At 46.9% G+C, this 18,744-nt stretch overlaps 1 protein-coding gene across 4 annotated transcripts; it reads right to left on the bottom strand.

The window, feature by feature from the left end:
- Positions 1 to 2,639: 2,639 nt before the first annotated feature.
- Positions 2,640 to 15,726, bottom strand: RNASEH1 (ribonuclease H1). 4 transcript variants are annotated; one of them, XR_003434221.1, is made up of 10 exons: positions 15,537 to 15,725; positions 14,223 to 14,338; positions 11,327 to 11,491; positions 9,225 to 9,324; positions 8,350 to 8,404; positions 7,903 to 7,987; positions 7,283 to 7,407; positions 6,086 to 6,176; positions 4,437 to 4,834; positions 2,640 to 3,481 (listed from the first exon to the last, which is right to left on the bottom strand). XR_003434221.1 is itself a non-coding variant. In XM_027113871.1 (9 exons), the coding sequence occupies exons 1-8, from the start codon at positions 15,665 to 15,667 to the stop codon at positions 6,090 to 6,092; spliced, it is 864 nt and encodes a 287-aa protein (XP_026969672.1). In that variant the 5' UTR covers positions 15,668 to 15,725; the 3' UTR covers positions 2,652 to 4,834; positions 6,086 to 6,089. The 4 variants fall into 4 exon arrangements, 2 of the variants coding, with proteins under 2 accessions (XP_026969672.1, XP_026969671.1); XM_027113871.1 differs by having other exon boundaries at positions 2,652 to 4,834; XM_027113870.1 differs by lacking the exons at positions 2,640 to 3,481; positions 4,437 to 4,834 and having other exon boundaries at positions 6,002 to 6,176.
- Between the last annotated feature and the right edge of the window lie 3,018 nt (positions 15,727 to 18,744).

Below are 18,744 nucleotides of genomic sequence, written 5' to 3'. Positions count from 1 at the left end.
TGGTGCTGTACCATCTGTTGGTTTAGACAAAAGGATAACGACATGTATCATCATTATGGTTTTATAGAGAGTATTTCCACGGCCCTAAAAACCCTCTGGGCTCTGCCTATTCCACGATCCCCCAACCCCACCCCCATAACCACTGATCTTTTTACTGTCTCCATAGTTTTGCCTTTTCCAGAATGTCATAGTTGGAATCACACAGTCTTTAGCCTTTTCTGACTGGCTTCTTTCACTTAGTCACATGCATTTAAGGCTCGTCCATGGCTTTTCATGGCTCGATAGGTCATTTCTTTTTAGCTCTACATAATATCCCATTGCCTGGATGGACCAGTTTGTTTATTCATTCACGTATGAAAGGACATCTTGGTTGCTTCCGTTTTGGCAATTATGAATAAACCTACCATAAACATCCATGTGCAGGTTTTGTATGGACAGAAGTTTCCAACTCCTTTGGGTAAATACCAAGGAGCACAATTGCTGGATCATATGCTGAGTATGTTTAGTTTTGTAAGAATCTTCCTCCCAAATTGGCTGCACCATTTTGCATCCCCATTAACAATGGATGAGAGTTCCTGTTGCTCCACAACCTCAGCAGCGTTTGGTGCTATTGGTGTCTGGATTCCAGCCACTCTAACAGCTGTGTGGTGGCCTCTCACTGTTGTTTTAATTTCCCTGATGACATATGATGTGGAGCATCTTTTCATGTCCTCAGTTGCCATCTATGTATCTCCTTTAGTGAGGTGTCTGTGAAGTCTTTGGCTCATTTTTCAGTTGGGTTGTATGTTTTCTTACTGTGGAATTTTAAGCGTTCTTTCTCTATTTTGGTTAACAGTCCTTTATTGGATGTGTATTTTGCAAATATTTTCTTCCAGTCTGTGGCTTATCTTCCCATTCCCTTGACCTTGTCTTCTGCAGAGAACTTTTAAATCTTAGTGAAGCCTGTTTATCAATTATCTCTTTCATGGATCGTGCCTTGATTTTTTTAAAAAATAAATTTATTGATTGATTTTTGGCTGCATTGGGGCTTCATCCTGTGTGTGGGCTTTCTCTAGTTGTGGCGAGCAGGGACTACTTTTTTTTTGGGGGGGGACTACTTTTTGTTGCGGTGCACCAGCTCCTCATTGCAGTGGCTTCTCTCGTTACAGAGCACAGACTCTATGCACACGGGCTTCAGTAGTTGTGGCTCACGGGCTCTAGAGCACAGGCTCAGTAGTTGTGGCGCACAGGCTTAGTTGCTCTGCAGCATGTGGGATCTTCCCGGCCCAGGGCTTGAACCCATGTCCCCTGCATTGGCAGGTGGATTCTTTTTTTTTTTTTTTTTTTTTGCGGTATGCGGGCCTCTCACTGCTGTGGCCTCTCCCGTTGCGGAGCACAGGCTCCGGACGCGCAGGTTCAGCAGCCATGGCCCAGGGGCCCAGCCGGTCTGCGGCATATGGGATCCTCCCAGACAGGGGCACGAACCCGTGTACCCTGCATCGGCAGGTGGACCCCCAACCACTGCGCCACCCGGGAAGCCCTGGCAGGCGGATTCTTAACCACTGTACCACCAGGGGAGTCCCGTGCTTTGATTTTTTATCTAAAAAGTCATCACCATACCTAAGGTCATCTAGGTTTCCTCCTATGTTATCTTCTAGGAGTTTCATAGTTCTGCATAGTTTACATTTAGGGAGTGTGAAAAATGTTGAGTTAATTTTTGTGAGAAGCGTAGATCCACTTTTCTGCGTGTGGACGTCCAATGGTTCCAACACCATTTGTTGAAGACACTACCTTTGCTCCCATTGTATTTCCTTTGCTCCTTTGTCAAAGCTCACTTGACTATATTCATGGGGTTCTATTTTGGGGCCAATGTGATGATCTGATATATGTATACACATATGTAAAATGATTACCACAATCAAGTTAATCAACACACCCATCACCTCAGGTACCTTTTTAAATGTGTGTGTATGAGAGATTTACTGTCTTAGCAAATCCAAGTATACCATATGGTATGGCTAGCTAGAGTCACCATGCTCTGCATCTGCTTCTTCTGAAGTACCCTGTAGGAGGCCTGAATAAAGTGATATCACCTTCTTTAGATGGGAAATCATGTATGCAAACGGCTGATAAATTTATAAAAAGATGTCCAGCCTCACCCTGCATCTTGGTCAAACCTTAGGATGGGACGCATCATAGCTGGCGGTCTCTCTGTCTTTGTAGAAGAAATGTCCTCTTGCCCTCACCCTTTGTCTTGCGTGTGTCTGTGTGGGTTCGGGGGTGAATGCCAAGGGGGGTTAGCAGGAAGAGGGAAAGGATTGTGCTCCCAAACTCAAGCTAATTCGTGACTTTGTTCACAGAGAAGTCCTGGGGGAGGCCCAGCAGATTCACTGCTACTGACAACGAGCCCTGAACACAGGTCCTTTGGAGGGCGAAGCTACATGGCATTATGAAAAGACCCGTCACATTGTGTCACGATAACGTGGTGGCCAAGGGGCTGTAACTGAATGATCCAAGATTTCCAGAGCCTTTTAAAAAACACCATAAAGGGTGCAGCTTCTCTGGGGTATGATGGGGAGAAGAACCAGACAACCTTTCTATCCTTTCTTGTTTTGAATCCAACTTCTTTTTACATTTCATCCTCTTGCTGCCCAATAATCTCAATACAGGACTTGCCCATCAGACTTTAATAAACACACAAGAACAAAACATAAGACAAGCACTCATAACAGAAAGAGACAAACATCCCCATCTCAAAATAGGGCCATACTGGGGGTCAGGTCTTCAACACAGGAATCTGGGGACACTAACATTCACTTGGCCCCCGGGTTCTAAAGTGTTAGGTTGAAGCATGTCGCATACCTGAATGGGGCACCCTGTTCATCATATAGACCCCCGGTACAGAGGACACCGTGGTGTTGGAGAAGGTCCATGTTTGGCTATAGAGGACGTGGGCTGAGAGGACAGAGGGTGGGATTCAAAAGCCTCAGCTGAGCAAGGACCCTCCTGGACCCAGGGATTCTGCCAGGGGGAATCCATAGCTCAGCAGACCCCTTCCCTTTAACTGCCCTCTTTGAAAACAGACCTCTAGAGATATGTGCACCCCTATGTTCATAGCAGCATTATTTACAGCAGCCAAGACGTGGAAGCAATCTAAGACAGATAAAAGATTCAAGATAAACTGGCAAATACTGAAGATGGGTAAATCAGATTTCAACAGGTAACAGGGGTCCCCCCAAAAAGAAAACCAAAGCAAAAAATAAAACAGAGCACTAGGCCACAATTCAAGGAAACTTTCTTGAAACAGTAGATTTGAAAATACACACAGAAAAAGCACACCACATACCTGCAAACAGTGACCCAGGGCCACCAACACATGATACATTCTAATAAAACTGCTGACTTGAGAAAGAGGAAAAAGCCCTTTGGACATCTAAGCACAAAGAGTACGTGACGTGGAAAGAAAATAAGATTCATCAGGCTCTTCATGCATCACTTTATGCTGGAAGAAAACAGAATATTTAAGACACTCAAGGAAAGAAAACGTAGGCAAGGATTTCGTATTCTACAAAACTTCAAGTATAAAGGACACAAGCTGAATTCAACATACAGAAGCCCAGGGAGTATGGTTCCCAAGCTGACACTGACCTAAACACTGGTTATGAGCATTAAGTACATGGAAATAAGACTAAATGAGGGCAGCGGGGAGAGATTTTACTAAGTAACAGTTGACGGTGTGGCTCCAGTGCTGTTTTCATTGTAATTAATGGTATATTAGGGTTAGTATCCACGTAGTACATGTTAAAGTAGAACAAGCAAGTGTGTAATTAGGAATATTCTGCTCCGTAGTCCCACAGCCTGAGAACCGGGATCTCAGTGTAGGAGACACAGCTGTAACATGGAAGAGGCTGAATGTCCTGGAATCCTGAGTTTGTTTTACGACTGTCAACATGAGCTCAGAAAACACTTTCTCTTTAAATGTGGGTGCGCACACGTGTGTATTTTTTAGCCCTAGAATCAACCACCAACCCTGTAGCAATGAGCACCAAGGATCTGAAATACCTCTTTTTCCCATTAAAAGAAACTACAGATCCTTAGAGAAAAAGCCAATTCCAGGTCTAGAGCAGGAAAGTACAAGATGGGTCTAGAACACCCTGACACATCAGACTGCAAGAAAGCTCTCTATGACCGTGTGCAGTCTGTGCGTGAGTGTGTCTGTGTGTGGTCAGTGTGTGTCTGTGCATGCATGTGTACATATATGAATATCAAAAGAAATCAAGAGCCAACTTGAAGAGGCTCGCTCCTACAGGCCAAAGCCGCTGCAATTTGGGTTCAATAAAGAGGAAAATTGCGATGGACTGAAACCCATCTAACAGGCTTAAGTACATGAGTTCGTGACATATACGTAGGTTTACATGTTATAAAAATATATAAATAAAACCCCCTAATTGGGCTACCTTTTTAGGATGACCGGGAGCCAATCTTAGCATTTATCCCGCCTTTTGTACGTGAATTCCACACTGAGCGCCAGCATCAGGTGAGGGGAAGTAGCTTCTAAAACTGTTCCAGCCAATAAACGTAAGCAAAATGACAGCGTATCAGTATTCTAGGCCCTGAGCACTGGCAGCTGCCAACAACAAAAGGATGAAAACCGCTCTGCCTTCTGATGAAAGCAGGTAACACATGTGCCCAAGGGGTGGAGCCTGACTGTGATCAAGCCTCTGATCCAGCCGCCAATTTGCAGGAAATCCCGAGGAGAGAGTAAAACACCGGACAGCACCTCGAGATCGTGAGAGCGACAAAACTGACAGTGGGAAACGACGGGACAAATGGCTCAGGCTCTTCAGCAGATAAACTGTAAGGAGAACAGAGATTGAGGCGGAACCTGTAAATTAAAGAAACTTAAGAAATACCAACTTTAAAAAAAAAAGAAATACCAAGTTAAAAAAAAGAGTAGACTAGACTAAAAACTGCCACAGGGCTTCCCTGGTGGCGCAGTGGTTGAGAGTCCGCCTGCTGATGCAGGGGACGCGGGTTCGTGCCCCAGTCCGGGAGGATCCCACATGCCGCGGAGCTGCTGGCCCCGTGAGCCATGGCCACTGAGCCTGTGCTCCGCAACGGGAGAGGCCACAACAGTGAGAGGCCCACGTACCGCAAAAAAAAAAAAAAAAAAAAAACTGCCACAAAGAAAAGCAAGGAAGTCGGTATTAGTTCTGGAGGGAGGGAGGGGCTGTGACTGGAGGAGCACGTGAAGAGCCTTCTGGGCATCTGGCAAAGTTCTACTTCTTGACCTGGGTGGTAGTTACAAAGGTACTCACCTTATAATAACAATAATAATTCAATAAGCTATACATTTGTATCATTTTCTGCATGTTTTTATGACAAAAAGGTAATAAAAGGTAAAAATAATCACGTCAAACTTTTTTTTTAACTTGCATAGTGCTTTTAACAAAAATAGCCACCCCCACCCCGCCAATTTTAAAACATTTATTTACAATCTTGGTCTTTAGAAGTTATGACTGTTGCTACCTAACGGTCGGGCAGCCAGGGCTGCCTGTGTGCAGGCGGCCCTATCACAGTGCCCCGCTAGGTAAGACCAGCCCACCTTCCCTCTGCCAAGGCGTGGGCCCTGGCAGGACTGTTCCCAGCAAGGGAGCCGTGCCTTCCTCCAATCCGCCCGTAGGCACAAGCCCACCTAAAAATCATGACTCAGTGTTGCCAACTGTAGGGTAAATGAACTCTTAGAATACTTCTAGGCTTCTTGCCTGCATTTTTAAACCAATGTTTTACTCATCCTTATTAAATCAAAGCCCTAACACTTTTGTCTAGACTGCAATAAAACTAATGAGAACAGTATCAAGCCCAATAAAGCATACTTCTAACAAAACCTCAAATAATTCTCAAATCTCAAAGGATGTTCAGTTTATGACACATCTAACCACCTTTAAGGCACACGCCACGGACCACTACCCTGCTTTTCCGATTTAGTCTGAAAGCTGTGTCTGCCCATCGACTGCAGTGGTCCAGCCTATAGTTTTATTTTTCACACCAGTAAGTAAAGGTGACAAACAGCCACTGGCTCAGGTTGTTCCAAGGATTAAAGGACCTGGTCAGTCTTCAGGTTGCTTCGCGCCTTGTCTTGCTAATCTGTCAGCTTCTTCGTTGCCTATAAATCCCGAATGGCCAGGAACATGCATCTGTTAAATAAAACGTTTCCTTTTATTTTTACTAACTTTTTACACAAGCAACACATGACTACATCCTCACTGTAAAACACGTGAACCGTTCAGAGAAGACGAGTGTGAAGGCTCCCTTCACAGCTCCTCAGCACGACGCACTTGTGCGCCGGGTACACCGACAGAAACCCCGTTTTGTTTCTCCACAGATTGGATTTTACTGTTGTATTGCCTTTCTCCCACTTAACGGTGGGACCTGGCAAGCTTTCTGGACAGAGGTGTGTGGATGGATCTGTATACGACATACACACACACCTGATTCTCCCTCAGTGCTGTTACAAAGGGATGCGCTCATGTGATTTCACCACTGTTTGCACTTACGTTGCTGAAAGGCAAGTTTTGGTTTTTTGTTTGTTTGTTTGCTTTTTTTTGTTACACAGCATGGCCTGTGGGATCTTAGTTCCCCGACCAGGGATCGAACTCATGCCCTTGGCAGTGAAAGGGAGGAGTCCTAACCTCTGAACAACCAGGGAATTCCCTGAAAGGCATGTTTAAATGTCAGGTTGCCAAACGGTCATCAGGGGTCCTGGGCTGGGAGAGGATGGTAGGGTTAAGAAAATGGTTGCCGTTTAACTTGCTCTGTATTGTTTGAAAAGGTAATTTTAATAAAAGTGATCTAGTGTAAGAAAAATACGTCCATTTTGGGGAAAAAAATCATGTTACTAAGGTCTAATCACACAACTATATTTTTAAGAGGATACATCATAAATTAGCCTGAACTGACATTATAGCTTCTTCCAAAGAAACCAGGAGGCTGACGATCACAGTCACTCTAACAGTGCGAGGTATGGCGGCTGGGTGAGGACGACGCGGAGAGCCCGGAGCCCCTCAGTCTCAGTGCTGGGACCCAGTGCTCCGCACGGAGGACCCGCCTGTTAGAGCAGCATTACTCAGATGATGGTCAAAAGACTCCACTGTGCTCTAACACACGCTACAACAGCAACTCCATGGACCCTGCTATTTTAACTGAAGTCATCAAATCACTCACAAACCATTAAACTGTCTAGCTAGTTTATTTCATTTGGTCATAACGGCCACAAGCGGTGACCACCTAAGACGACACTCACCCACTGAATGTCCATGCCTTGGGCAAGCCTGTCCAGCACCATGAAGTCCTCTTTGTTGATCACCTCCTTCCCTGTGCTGGTCCTCCATCCACTCTTCTTCCAGCTGTGCACCCAATTAGTGATGCCTACAAGGAACACTCACAGATCAGTATTCTCGAATGTTCTGGTATTCTTTCCTCCCTAGACTCCCCTCTGACCATTGCTCCACGTGTACCTGAGGGGCTTTCTGGACTTTTCCTTTCCTTACTGGGGCCATGCTCTGGCTCGCCCCGTCCCTTTACTCTCACGCGTGTCTGCCCTGAGGCCGTCGGGCTGAGGCACTGCCCCCTCCAGCCTCATCAGCGCCCCCCAGGCGCCCACCCCACGGGCCCTACATAGCGTACCCCCAGAGGGAACACACATCTTCTACCTCACGGCCACGCCCTCGGCGCCTGGCAAAGCATGCCTCCGCGGCACATACCGGAGCAGCACGGGCTTCCCTGGCACCAGCCACACCCAACGCAGCCCCTTCAACGTCTCAGTCCTGCCCTGATGCCGCACCTCTTCCAGGGGAAGGAAAGACCTATTTCCCTTCATATGTACTCGAGAAACCCTAGAAGAAGTCAAACGTAAACGCTTACCATTGATAGTAAACATGCTGTCTGTGTAGAGAACCAACTTATTGATGTTCTGAGCCTTTGCCTGTTCGATGGCTTTGCAGGCTGCCTTGAAGATACAAATCAGTTGTCATGCTGCAGAAATTGTTCAACTTTCGACACTGATGTTCAAAATTACCAAAAAATTTAAAATCTAAATTCCTTTTCCTGTGCTAACCGTAATAATATTATCTATGTGAAATAATGCTACACCTACAATTCTCCTGTTTAGACACCTATTTGAAACAAGTTTTATAATTTTTCTAGAAAACTCCTGCTCTTCAGAACTGTTACTAGCCCCAAACTAAGTTTCTTCTGGACTCTGAGTATCTTATACACACAGAGGGTAGAAAGTACATTGATACCGTTCTCGTCAATGGTAAAGAATGATAAATTTACATTTTTAGTGGAAAAATACCTCTGATAACTTACATGAATCTCTGCTCTTTGGTTTGTTTGTCGCCCAGGAAGTCTAATTCCTACATTTCTGGTTTCAAAACAGTACAAAAGAAAATAAAATTATAAGCTAATTCTCAAAGTGATTCCTTAAGTCTCTTAATTGAAAACAGGCTTGTATACTTTTTTATTTGAAATAGGAAATCATACAAAAATCAAACCAACAATACACACAGTCTATTGAGAAGTGCCATGGTGTGGTCTTGCAGGAGAACTCTGGACCAGAAGGCAAAAGCCAGGTTTGATTTCTGGACCTGAAATACACTAGCATGTGGTCCTGGGCAGGCACTAAACCCGCGGACACTCATGCCACCCGAGCTTGCCGCCCCTGGAGGGTTCCAGGCTAAGTGAGACATCGAAGTGAAGGCAGAAGGACTTACAGGCCAGGAGGCTCAAGAAGCTGACCTTGCTGACCGTGCTCACGCCCAGGGCTGCTCAGGCGCCTGGACACTGGGGAGTGGCTACTTCACAGGGGTCCAAGCCCTCTTTCACACGGAATTCTGGGGCTGTCAGTTACTACTCAAGTTCTTGCATATTTGGGGGCAGGTATATTTGAATGATCTCACGTCATATCACCTTGACTTTGTGCCTTTTGAAAAACACGGGTCACCTCTAAGCTCACTCATCTTCAAGACTCGTAGGGGCACGCAGGGTTCCCAGTATGGTGACCTGCCCCTCGCGCATCCTTGCCAAAGCCACCTCCCAGGGACGTGGGACTCTTCCACTACCCCTGCCAACGCTACCAAATAATCAAACAGTAAGTGGATCCCGCCTCAGTCTTTCCCAAGTTTTGGAATATGATTCGGTTAACTGTGAAGCTTAATAAAAGCCAGCTTTTCTGGTTTACTTACAAAGGATGGCCTGGCCCCCAGTAAACACCGATTCCTGCTCGAGCCCTCCTCCGCCCATTACTGGAGCAGCAGCCGTCCGTGTAGACGACGACAGAGTGCCCTGTAAGCGGGAAACGTAGTGAGCGCCACTGGATCGCCGTTACTGAGAGCTGAAATTCACCTAAACACTTACTACGATTGAGTTAGCGTTTTAAACTGCGAGAGCGCCTATGCTCTGGAAGCTTTCCGCGCAGGACACATTACCAACGCCTTATATGGGGGCACTTGACGCTTTTGGCTTGGAATCCACTATTTCGGTTCTGCTTGCCGGGGGGAATTAAAGGTGAAGGCAATCGCCCTGTAAACCCAGACCCCGCTGCTGTTTACATTCCCCTGTTACAGAGGCCAGCGAACAAAGCCACTGCCCCTCTCTTCACGTGCGTGTGGGGGGCAGTGCGGGGAGGCCACGTTCACCCCCAGGAGCTGCCCTTGCAGACAACAGTGCCTTGATGATGACCTGCCTGCCGGAAGGTCAAGTCCTCCGACAAATGTTGGCCTAATTTTTTTTCTTGGTCCTTTTGCAACTAGTGAACTGTGGTCCCGCCTTTGCTTCTTCCCATCAAGACAGAGAGTCTGATCAACACACCAACGTGGTAAAGAGCAAAGGCAGAGAAGGAGTGACACGAGGCCATCCTCAGGCTGCTGGCGAGCAGCAGAGCGCCCAGCAGGGCGGACGAGAACTCGGGTTGCCGGGTGTCAGCGAGCAGGGCTGTGGAGCAAACAGAGGCCGTGCTCCGGGAGGTACGTGTTAAAAGGAGGGCAGACTGAATAGGCAGAGGCAAAGCGGGGAGGCGGTGAGATGTCAGCGGAGCACATCCCCAACCAGAGTGGGGCTGGGGGTCCGAGAACGCGGGCGCTGGGCAGGGCTCCTCCGTTCAACTCAACGTGATGCCCAAGACGACCCCTTCCTGGTCCCTGACTCCGTGTGACTGCCAGTGCCCGTCAGGCACTGTGTCCAGTGCCCTGGTGCTTCAGGCAACTGTTAGTACATTGGAAACGGCTCATCTTCCAGTCGCCCCACCAACATCTGCTTCAATTACTATCAGTAAATAATCAGATCAAGAACATTTGGTTTTGCTTTTCACATAACTGCAAAAATTGATTCATACAGTTTTCATACAGTTTGACCAAACATTTTCTACTGGTTTCCCTTGAAAAACTTAGAACCTACAAATACACTGACTTATATAAAAAATGCTATTTATTCTTATCTTCTATTCATACATGTAGAAGACAAAAAAGAGACTCACGTACCATTAAGTTACTTAATATAAACACTGGATTCCTGGAGCTAAAGGCAGAGGAGAAATTCACAATTATCTTGTTTCTCAGGATAGGGTAGGATCACTTCTGTTTTGCAAAGATTACATGTAAAAGGTTAAGATGCTGGTGCCAACCAATTATATAAAGGAGCTCTGTCCAGGGCCTTTCTTATTTGAAGAGCTGAAGTTTTTGCATTTTCTTAGTGACCAGAAATACTGTGTGTACAGGGAACACTGGTGTTTACAGAGATCAAAGCGTTTTTCATGCATAGCCTATATAACGATTTTCCTACGAATGTCCAAAATTCTAATAAGTCTACACCATTAGATCAATTATAAAATAGTGACCTTAGGACTCCCCTCGTGGACCAGCGGTAAAGAATCCGCCTTCTAATGCAGGGGACGTGGGTTCGATCCCTGGTCACAGAACTGGGATCCCACATGCCTTGGGGCAACTGAGCCCACACCACAACTACTGAGCTCGCGCGCTTCAACTAGAGAGCCCGCGTGCCACAAACTACAGAGCCCACGCGCTCTGGAGCCTGCACACCACAACTAGAGAAGGGAAAACCTGCATGCCACAACTAGAGAGAAGCCCACGTGCCACAACGAAAGATCCCACACGCCGCAACGAAGACCCAACACAACCAAATAAATAAATATGTAAAAAGAAAGGGAGAGAAAAAGAATGTTATACATCAGTTCAAATTTCCCTCATTAAGAAAGTGGGAAAAGTTTTTACACATGAATATACTTATACGATTACTGTATTAAAAATTTAAAAATGCAAGAAAGACATACCCATATAAGAAAATGTGTCTTTGCTCACTGAAGGCAGCGGTTCTGTGCTCTGTTTCATGTGCTTTGCACACGGCTCTGTGGTTTCACCTTCACCTTCGTCCAAGGGCTCATGAAGTCGCTTGTTTGCCTTCACTTGTGACTCCTGTACATGTTTATTTTTCTGCCCTGAAAGGTAGAGTCCACTCAAAAGCCAGAAACAATGGACACAACATGAAATGACTGAGAATCCAGAACTTCACTAAGTCAGGCTTAAATACCCCCTGTATGTGGCTCTGTAGAGGGAAAGACTTAAGACAGGCCACACCACCTCAGACACTGACATCCTGGGAAATTAAATTTTCCATAATAAGCTCAGTGAGGGCAATACGAAGACTAGAGCAAAGCTGCTGTTAAAAAAGAAATCTGGTTTCGATGGAGACAGAACAGATACCAAGGGTGCTGAACCCTTTAGCACTCACAGACAGTTTGAAAATCTGAGGGGCTCTTTCCCCAGAGAAAACAAGGGTCCAAATTTCTTATCTAAGGTGAGAACAGATAATGGGACTTATTAAAAAAGGGAAATAGAAACTAAAAGGTAACGGGATTGGGTCCCTGCAGGGACAGCACTGCTGGAGAGCTTCCCTCCAGTGGCCCAGGCTGGGTGTACCTGAGAGTAATCCCCAAGGGATTCTCACACCCACTCAGGTTGTGTCTCACTCACTCTTTCATACAATTATGGCAGCTGACGCAGAAGATGAATTAGACCAGGATTCAAAAAACTAGTTTCAATTTGAACTTTACCTTTTATCAGTTGTGAACTCGGTCAACTGACTTAACCCCCCTCAGCTGCTATAAAATGGGGCCCAGCACTAGGTGATCTGAAACAGCTTTTCCTACACTACCCTTTTATAGAGTGGAACTAGAAACACACAAGGAGCAACTCATCGTATGTCCAAAATAACAACCTCAACACTGCAGAGTGCACTTTTTGCTCTAAACCCCTAAACCAGGGGTGGAGAGATGGTGCTCCAGCATTTATCGAGCACCGACTAGACAGGCATAAGCTGGAACTTCTACTGAGCCTGGCATAGCTTCTCAGCCCACACCTCTCCGAAGAATGCTAAGGTTAGCCAGGCAGAGCTCGAGGGGAGCGCCACCATGTCCAGAGCAATGCTGACATGTCCGCTCTGCTGTACTGGTGTTACCTCACACTGACCTTGAAAATACTCCTGCAGGTGCTCTGCAGAAGTACCCCCAGAGGTAAAGGCTGAAGTGCAATTTTGCAGAATTTTAATATTGATATAAATAATCGGTTTTATTTACTATAACAGAGAAAGTTAAATTGAAATGAAAGTTGTTGAAAAACAGATATGACTCTGAAGGAAAAGGATACTATGGTTGTCAGATAATTTTTCCTTCACAAAATTGTGGTTTTTCTTTAAGTAAATTAACCTAAAATCAACTTATATAAACCACAATAACTAGCAAATAGCTCAGTAATCCCCAAATAAGGATACATGTAATATTAAGAGAAAAACTGGGAAAGAGGCTAACAGGTTTGCTCTGGTACGGCTCTCAAACATTCACGATGTTAATCCCATTTATATACATTATGTAAATCACTAACTGGAGGTCTCTGTAAAGTTTTAAGAAAAGCAGATTCACAGATATAAAAAATTATCTTGCCTTAAGACTTGGAGAACTTAATAAACAGAAACATACTGATACTGGAAGAACTGAGATATGAATAAATTACTAATTGGTTAAAACGAAAAACCCGTGAAAAGAAGTATTAAGAACCCAACCAAGACAAGAGTCATACTCGCACACTAGCTTTCTATCCCAAGCCGATTTCTCACCTGGGTAGAAAACGGAACTGTCACGTCACACCCCCTTTAAAAGCTGCTGGGAAACGGAGGGTGAAGCAGCCGCACAGGGAGTGAGTGTCTCGTCTGCCTCGGAAACTTGCCTTTCAAGGAAGATTCCTAGTGTGATCTGCCTCTCCCTGAATCCTGCTTTGTCCAGAAGTGTCATGACACCCCAGAGGAGCACCTGTTCAATGCTCGAGCATCTCAGTGGGCTCGAGAGACTGTTCAAAAGAAGCTGATTTAAAATGTCCTCCTCTCGGGCTTCCCTGGTGGCGCAGTGGTTGGGAGTCCGCCTGCCAATGCAGGGGACGCGGGTTCGTGCCCCGGTCCGGGAAGATCCCACATGCCGCGGAGCGGCTGGGCCCGTGAGCCATGGCCGCTGAGCCTGCGCGTCCGGAGCCTGTGCTCCGCAACGGGAGAGGCCACAGCAGTGAGAGGCCTGCGTACCGCAAAAAAAAAAAAAAAAAATCCTCCTCTCAGTCTTTATCCACTGTAGTAAAATTGTCTGTGAGTAAAGTTAATGAAAAACACTTCTTCAAGGTAGGCTACATTTTAAACCCTTGTGCTCTAAGGCAGCCAGCCTCAGTCTTGCCTACCTGATGTCCCTTATATTGGGCCCTAAACTTCAATTAAGTCTACTTCCAGTAACATGTGAAACTGGAGGAAATTCCGACTGTGTGACTCTATCCTAGGTAAAAATGAAACACCATACAGGTGCATGCTGTGAAAAGAACTACACTCATTATTTTACAACTAGAGCCCATTCAATCCAATAACAAGAATAAGTATTTTTAAAAGATGGAACTAAGTACAGCGAGGACACTGAATGGAACAGGAGATCTGCGTCCTGGCTTGTCTCCAATACTTTACCAACAGGAGTCACTATGCTAAACTGCTTTCAGCCTGTTTCCTAATCTGTAAAATGGAAAAATGGAGACAATCATACTCTTCTCTATCTGCTTAGAGAGCAGCTATATAGATCAGTGACACTTGGGATATGAAAGGCTTTGAATAGGTTAAAATGTTACAATGATGTGAGTCGTGACTACCTTCTGAACCATCAGGGTTTGCGGAGCTTCTCACGAAGGCCCAGGCTTCCTCTTCTGTGGCAAACTTCTTAAACCTGGCTGCAGGAAACCGGTCCACCTGGGCTCTGCATTCATCCCTGAAACAAAGTGCAGTGCTAAGCTCCTCCCTCCCTGTCACCCTATTTTTTCACGGATCCTTGTCTTAGGCTGGGAACAGTGTGACAAGGGCTGGGGCTGTCAGCTCCTTGGGGGCAAAGGGTCACACCTTACAGTTTGTAGTCTTATCTTGCATGTCCAACCCTTCACCCTGTGTCATGCTATAGGTGCCAGCCAGACAATACACCTGCACCATAGGGCTTTCCTCAAAGCATACTAGAATTTGGGGGTCTTCAATCATTTCATTACAACAGAAGGGCCAGCTTCTGAGATGCTTCTTCCTCAGTAGCCTAGCTGCACAGGGAAACACTATGCACTCACGTACACACACAAAGACTGATAATAAACTTTGATATCATACAGTGGGAAGAGTCCTGGTTATGGAGTCGTAACACCTGGGTTCAAGTCCTACATCTGTCACTTACTGGCCCCAAGAATTTCTTGACCATGGTAACTACACCCAAAAATGAGAATAATCCCACCTACCTCAAAGGGCTGTTACAGGGGTACAAACATTAGTTTACAAGAATTTCTCTTTTTAGGACTTCCCTGGTGGTGCAGTGGTTAAGAATCCGCCTGCCAATGCAGGGGACACAGGTTCAAGCCCTGGTCCGAGAAGATCCCACATGCCGCGGAGCAACTAAGCATGTGCACCACAACTACTGAGCCCGTGCGCCACAACTACTGAGCCTGCGAGCCACAACTACTGAGCCTGCGAGCCACAACTTCTGAGCCTGCAAGCCACAACTACTGAGCCCGTGCACCTAGAGCCCATGCTCCGCAACGAAGAGCCACCGCAATGAGAAGCCCGCGCGCAGCAACGAAGGCCCAAAGCAGCCAAAATAAATAAATTAATTTTAAAAAACTTCCCTTTTTAAAAACACCCGTAAGATTAGATTAGGCATTGAGTTCCACCACGTGTAACCCTGTGGAAACTCTTTCATCGTAAGAGATGGGAAAAAGGATTAAGTAGAGGCCTCTGGCCACCCCAGACTGTAAGTGGCGTTTCTGACACTCCCAGCAAAAACGAAGCGGAGTCGAGGCCCCCCCCATGTCGCGGCCCCCGCGCGCCGACTCCAGGCCGAGGGCCGTGCGCTCCGGGGGTGGCAGCCGCCTCCCCGCCGCGGAGCCGCCCACCGCCGCCCTAAACCCGCTCCCGGGGAGGCGCGGCTCCCTCACCAGGTCAGGAAGACCCCGGCCTTGCGGCCCCTCCTCACGGCATAAAACATGGCGAGCCCGCGGCAGCTGCGGCCACCGCAACGCAAGGCAGCCAAAGCCACTCTGTGCGCCAGGCCCAGAAGCCTGGTCATCGCTCACTGCCGTTCACCGGCACCCACGCCTCATACCGGCCACAAGCCCTCATCACACATGCCGGCCTTCCGGCGGCGGCGCAGGGAGATGACGCAACTAGGGGGCGGGACCTGGGCGGGGCCCAGACTCGCGCTTTTCTGACTCGTCAATTTCCTGGAAGTCAGTGAGACTGTGGGGCCTGGGCCGAGGTCACGGGGGCGGTGCCTAAGGAGGGGCAGAGGCGGGGATAGGGGCGCCCGGGCGGGGCCCGGGCCGTGGGGGCGGGGTCTGGGCGGTGGGGGCGGGGTCTGGGCGGTGGGGGCGGGACCGGTCGGGCTGGGTGGGAAAGCGGTCCTGCTCTCGCCGAGTCTCCGCCGCCTGCAGCAGCTCGGGCGGCTCCCCGCGCTCGGTGGGCGCTGCAGGCTCTGTGCGGTGGGCATCTGGCTCCCGGCCACGGGCCCCCTACGTCGGCCTCCCGTGGTTCTGGGGCGCTCCCGCGGTGCGGGGTGCACTCAGGACTGGCCAAGCACTCGGATGGGCTGGCTTACTGGCTCACTGTTGTGGCCGGAAAGACATTGGGGTTTATAAAGGGAAAAGAGGGTGGGTGCCGCTGAGGGAGAGGGTGAAGGGGGTGTGAGCGCTGCATACCGCCGCCGCCTCGGTGCTCCGCTCAAGGGGGTGGCCCTTTTCCCCACCCCACCCAGGCCGGTGTGTAACCAGTAGGATGTCCAATACTTAACGCACTACGACCCAAGGGGAAAATTTAGTTAGAAAGGCAATGTCTTAGAATTCTGCCCAGTATTTCACATTTTGCTCTGTAAGCAAACCGACTTCCAAGTCCTCTCTATTGACAAGTCTTGCTTTTCAAATTAACTTTACTTAATTTTCTTGAAGTCTTCAGTTCCACAAACGTTATCAAACACGCACTGCGTGCTACCCAAGCCCCGGGGGATGCAGAATTGACTAAGGCAGTCTGAGCACCAAGGAATCCCGTGAGAACAAACAGAGGACATCAGCAAAGTGTGTGCCAGGCAGGGGAGAGTGAACACCCTTGCCTGGAGGGCCAGGGAACACAATAGTGCCTGAGTAAGGCTTTGAAGGATAAAAGGAGAGTTCATTCAGGTGAGTTAGGCAGAGAGAAGGAAGTAGGGTATTCCAGGAAGAAGGAACAGCAAAGGTGTGGTCAGTGTGTTCTTGCCTGTGAACTCAAGGAACATCCATTTTAAAGATTTCAACTTTCCTTATTTAAATTTAAATTGGCTCTAGTCCATTCCTCAACCCTATCTTTATTGCACTTCAAGGTAGCTTCTTTGAAAAAAGGTGTCCTTAAAAATCAATTAATGACAGATCATCTCATCTCTTCTGTAGATATATGATGAAAGCTAGGGATGCCCCGGTGACTGCTCTCAGGATGACCGCAGCCCCTCTTTTCACGGTCATTCATTCCCCCTCTGCCCAGGGCCTCTGGAGCTCCTGTAGCCTCTGGATGAGCACAGGCCAAGCCCTGGAAATTTTCTTTCTGGACCTACTTTTCTTCAGAAGCATCTCTAGCTCATGTTCTCCTGGTGACACAGGTTAAGTTACGGACACAGATGGCACCTGGAAGCACTGATTTCTGATTAGGAAGCTGAAGTGGAAGTAAGTCAGGGTAGTGGGCCAACAGCAAACGTCTTCACTTCAAAGCTCTGAAAGAATTGGGATCCTCAGCCAGATATGAAACAATGACAGTTGTGTAGGGTATAGACACAGCTGTCAACTGCAGTATTCTCTGGGGGAGGAGAGAGGCTGGGCCCATGGAAAAGTGCTGCCTGACCCTATCCCACTGACCTTGGGGTCAGACCTACTTAGGACTTGCTTTTTCATGTAAATTAGCTGGCTGTGGTCCTTTATTTAATTAATTTTTTTTTGGCCCCACTGCACGGCATGCAGGATCTTAGTTCCCCGACCAGGAATTGAACCCGTGCCCCCTGCAGGGGCAGCACAGAGTCTTAACCACTGGACCACCAGGGAAGTCCCTGTGGTCCCTTATCACAGAATACTCACGGTCCCTACAAAGTTGTAGTTTGCAATTATCTGAGTATGTTCAGACAATCATCCATGCGGCTTTCTACAATTACAAAACTGTTTCTTCTGGCATTTCATTGACTGATTACTCATCTGAAAATGTTTTCTATCTTTATCTCTGGCTCGCAGTGTGTGATCTTACTTATCCTGGGCAAAAACTGGCCCATTCTCCATAAGGTACTGAGCTCTGGACCAGAGTCAGAAGATACCTACCATGGGATATGTGCCCTCAGTCACATCCTTAGCCCTTGGAGACTTAATTCCATCAACTGAAAAATGGGAATGATGGGAATGAAAATTCCCACTGCAAAAGGGTTTTCTTTAAATTGAGATATTAGGTGAAATAATAAATTTTGCAAAGTGGATAATTTACTGCCTGGCATATAACATACTCATATAGAAATAGCTATTGTCATTTTCCACTGTAATCTGTACATGAGGGGTAACGGAACCATCTGCTGTTTCTCAGGGCCCACTGAAAAACTCCATAGGCATTTACTGGGTGCCAACAATATACCAGGCGCTCTTCTAGACCTGGCCACATGTGGCTCCTGAGCAGGTGAAAGGGGACTAATCCAAATTCCACTGGATTTTGAAGACTGTGAAAAATAAAAAGAAGGTAAAAGTCATTAATTTTTCATATTGATTCATATTGATTGCATGTTGAGCTGATAATATTTTGACTATCTTGGGTTAAACAAATATATTTAAAATTATGTTTTGTTTCATTTTACTTTTTATTTATTTTTTTTGTTTTACTTTTTAAATGCGACAGCTAGAAAAGTTTAAATTGCTCTTGAGACTTGAGTTCGTGAAGGGCACTGTTGTAGACACGGGTGAGATGACATGGAGCTTCTGCTCTAGGGAGGGGAATGAATTACTAGACACATGAGACAGGTACTTGACCATTGTTGTAAGGGATAAAAAGAAATAACCTGGGCAATAGGAAAGAGGAGTATGCAGGTAAGAGATGTGGAAGAAAGTGCGTTACAACAGTAGTGGGGTTTTGTCGACCAGTCATCACAGGACGTGG

Source organism: Aethalodelphis obliquidens, unplaced genomic scaffold (assembly GCF_003676395.1).
Source record: "Aethalodelphis obliquidens isolate GAN/ISIS:26980383/991018 unplaced genomic scaffold, ASM367639v1 scaffold12, whole genome shotgun sequence".
NCBI classification, from domain to species: Eukaryota; Metazoa; Chordata; class Mammalia; order Artiodactyla; family Delphinidae; genus Aethalodelphis; species Aethalodelphis obliquidens.
Note: the sequence above shows the minus strand (reverse complement) of the source record. Positions and strands in the feature narration are given on the sequence as shown.